The sequence below is a fragment of the Cebus imitator genome, unplaced genomic scaffold, assembly GCF_001604975.1.
Source record: "Cebus imitator isolate Cc_AM_T3 unplaced genomic scaffold, Cebus_imitator-1.0 Scaffold3, whole genome shotgun sequence".
NCBI lineage: Eukaryota > Metazoa > Chordata > Mammalia > Primates > Cebidae > Cebus > Cebus imitator.
This window is the reverse complement of record NW_016107318.1, coordinates 11,660,918-11,665,025: the sequence shown is the minus strand read 5'-3', so window position 1 is coordinate 11,665,025 and position 4,108 is coordinate 11,660,918. Positions and strand designations below refer to the sequence as shown.

Genomic DNA, 4,108 nt, shown 5'->3' with positions numbered 1-4,108 from the left:
AAAAAAAAAAAAAAAAAAAAAACAATGAGGGAAAAATGCTAGTTGCAAAACAATAGATACAATATAACAACACTTTATGAAAAAGTAAACATCAACAACAAAAGGCTACCTATTATTATGAGTACATATTTATGTATAAAGAGCATAAAAAAAGGTCTGGAGGGTATAAAAACTGGTAACATTCTGCAAGGGGATGTGGGATTGTGGGCAGTGGCCAAGGAGGGCGTTTTAGCTTTATGTATAAAGATGTAAGATAATTTTATGTGTCAGTGTGGCTAGGCTATGGTGCCAGGTGTTTGGTCAAACACCAGTCTAGATGTTGCTGTGAAGGCATTTTTTAAATTTGATTAATAATCAGTGAACTTTAAGTAGAGCTAATTACCCTGCATGATGTGGGTGGGACTAATCTAATCAGTTTGAAAACCTTAAGAGCAAAAACTAATGTTTTCAGGGGAAAAAAAGCAATTCTGCCTCAAAACTGCAACACAGAAACTCTGCTTGAGTTTCTAGCCTGCAGATTTCTTTCTCTCTTTTTTTTTTTTTGAACAGGGGTTTGCTTTGTCACGCAGGCTGGAGTGCAGTGCTGTGATCACTCACTATGGCCTCAACCTTCTGGGCTCAAGTAATTGTCTCACCTCATCCTTTCAAGCAGCTGGGACTAAAGGCTTGTGCCACTTTGGCCATCTAATTTTTCAACTTTTTGTAGAGTTAGGGTGTCGGTATGTTGCCCAGGAGGCCAAGCCTGAATGTTGCTAACTCAAGAGCACAATATCCACTCTTTCCTAAATTTCCAGCCTGCTAGATTGCTCTACATTTCAGAATTGCCAACTCCTACAATTTCATGAACCACTCCTGAAAATAAATCGATATCTTCCTCCTCCATCTTCTCTCCTCCTTACTCTCTCTTTCTTCTCTCTCCTCTCCCCTTCTCTCTCTCTATTGGTTTTGTTTCTCAGAGAACCCTAGCAAGGCTTTTTTTTTTAAAATTTCTCCAGTGAGGGTATATTCATTTCACTGTGTGTAATAAAAAAAAAAAAATACAATTTTTAGAAGTCAATCCTGACCCTTACTTGATGTGCTTATTTATTGCTGAATTTAAAATTTTATAAAAATACTTCTTCATATAGCTCATTCCAATTTTTTTTTTTTTTGAGTGCAGTCTCGCTATGTCCCTGGCTGTAATGCAGTGATGTGTTCTCGGCTCACTGCAACCTCTGCCTCCCGGATTCAAGCAATTCTCCTGCCTCATCCTTCCAAGTAGCTGGGATTGAAGGCGAATGCCACCATGCCTGGGTAATTTCTGTCTTTTTAGCAGAGGCAGGGTTTCACCATGTTGGCCAGGCTGGTCTTGAACTCCTGAACTTGTGATCTACCAGCCTCAGCCTCCCAAAGTGCTGGGATTACATGAGTGAGTCACAGTGCCCAGCATCAAAATTTTTTGAATATAGATTTGAATAGACTTATACAACCTCTTACTGACAGACACAATGGAAATTATGGAAATAATTTATACTAACAGGGAAACTTCCACTGAGATTTGATTTAACATTTCTACAGTGTTGCAGAAATGTAAGGTTATTTAATCTTAGTCATATGCACAGAATACAAGAAATAAATGGTACGTAAATGAGAAGCCTAAAGTGGGGAGAAAAACAGGTTCAGGTAAATAGATTCAAGTTTATCCCTTTTTGTAGTCTTCTTACGGAACAAAGTGATAGAAATATAATGGGATCACGTGAAAACATTGTTTCCTGTATAATAAACAAGGCAGCTAGCAATGAGTCCTTCCTGACACAGAATTCAAATGAGCTCAGCTTTCTTTCCTGAATTCTCCAAGGACATATTCTGACTCTAACCATCCATTATAATTCCCTCTCTGGATTCGAGAAAAAGAGAAAAAAAAACTACTTGGAGACAATTCTGTAAGCTACTACTTGCATTTCTATGACATTATTTTGGAAACATTAAATACCAAACAATGATTACAGTTTAAAAATCTAGATATACACATACTGTTTTATCTTCCCGAAAAAGCCATCCTGTCTGGGCACGCGTGAAAGAAATTGATTTTGTTGATAAAGTTGCAGAGTAAATATCACTGCTCATTAAAATATCAACCTCTTCTTCTGTTTCCATCTCTGATTCCTGGGATGGGAGCAAAAGTTAAATATAAAAATCTAGGTTTCTCAAAAGTTCTTAGTGCTACATATGAAAATATCAACAATTATAATGTTACCAATTTTTAAAGACAAAAATGACAGTTTCTAAATAATGTGAGGTGCTACTTACTCTAAAAAGAATTAGATGTTTAAATTGTACACATTAATATCTTCTCTAAGTTAGCATTATGACTAATTATGCATCCATAAAATCAGGACACATGAAATACAGTACTTTTACACTGCTAAAGATATATATGGAAGCAGTGCTAGATTACCCATTACAGAGCTATATAGTCTGTTGAGGAATTTTTAAAAACCACTTTAAGAATTAAGTTGACAGACCTGAGAAAAATGTCCAGATAAAGGATATTTTTCTTTCAATACAGATGAATCTTACTTTAGTTCTTTATAATGCAAAGACCCACTACTGTCATTTGAGCCTTTCTTTCCCAGTAAGTTTTAAGTGGAATAAAGAAAGGAAGGAGAGAACAGAAGGGAAGGATAGGAGGAAGGGAAGCAGCAGAGAGGGAAGGAAGGAAAAGAAGTAAGAAGGAATCTTTTCTATATTCCTTATAAAATAGAAAGGAATCCATAAATATCAACCCCATGATTTCTAATCTTAAGGAGTAGCCTTGCTTCAGGTTTTATCCTGTAAATATTTCCTAGTGCTGGTATATAATAACTGAGCAATAATTATTTTTTATATGAGAAAAAAGGAAAGTTATGTGCTTGATTCTGGGACAGAAGACTACGTAATCAAGTACAGAAGAGAATTTAAGCAGGTATAAGATGAGATTCTATTCCATAATAGGCCAAGAGAAATACCATCACTAATATTTAAGACACTATAAGGAAGAAAAAAGGCAAAACCTAGAGTTGTCTGGAGAATAATAACTGTCCCTAGGGTTTGCAAGAGTTACGGGCTCCATTCTCCATACCTCCTTATTTCTAGGTTCCCAAGAGGCCCATTTTCTATTCTTCACCATCTAACTTTAACCTACATAGTCCCTTTCTGAATTTCTGAAAATAATAGCAATGTTTTCCTTATTACAGACTGGGACAGTACCATTTCCTCTACACTTACAAATAAAGAATGCGAAACCTTTATATTACTGCTAAAGCTATAATAGGTGAAAATGTATTCCTGATAACCCAGATTAATTCTGAACACAATTTTCTTTTTTTTATATATATATACATATTTTTTATTGTACTTTAGATTCTGGGGTACATGTGCAGAACATGCAGAATTGTTGCATAGGTACGTACATGGCAATGTGGTTTACTGCCTCCATCCCCAGTCACCTATATCTGGCATTTCTCCCCAAATTATCCCTCCCCAATCTCCCTACCCCCACTGTGCCTCCTCTAGTCCCCCACAACAGACCCCAGTTTGTGATGCTCCCCTCCCTGAGTCCGTCCATGTGTTCTCATTGTTCAACACCTGCCTATGAGTGACAACATGAGGTTCTGAACACAATTTTCTAAAAAGTTTGATTGTAGTAGTTAAACAGAACTGTTAAACACTATACTTCAAATATATCATGAATCAACTAGAATTTTGTAAATTAGCTTGGGAATTGAACATTATATAATCCATCGTCTATGAACAAATTTGCCTTACATTTCAAACATCCTATTTTCTTTTTCTTTTTTTTTTGAGACGGAGTCTCACTCTGTCGCCAGGCTGGAGTGCATTGGTGTGATCTCGGCTCACTGCAACCTCTGTCACCCGGGTTCAAGCGATTCTTCTGCCTCAGCCTCCCAAGTAGCTGGGACCACAGGCACATCATCACCACGCCCAGCTAACTTTTGTATTTTTTTTAGTAGAGATGTGGTTTCACCATATTGGCCAGGCTGGTCTCAAACTCCTGACCTCGTGATCTGCCCACCTTGGCCTCCCAAAGTGCGGGAAAAACATCCTATTTCAAAAACCTTTTGGAACA

The 4,108-nt window shown here is 37.1% G+C and overlaps 1 protein-coding gene across 1 annotated transcript in view; it reads right to left on the bottom strand.

Annotated features, from left to right (window-relative positions):
• Positions 1–4,108, bottom strand: part of ANKRD13C (ankyrin repeat domain 13C) — a 101,949-nt gene that overhangs the window by 38,585 nt on the left and 59,256 nt on the right. The window contains exon 9 of the mRNA XM_017531948.2: positions 2,014–2,145. Within this exon, the coding sequence (XP_017387437.1) occupies positions 2,014–2,145 (132 nt within the window). The remainder of the gene's footprint in view (positions 1–2,013; positions 2,146–4,108) is intronic.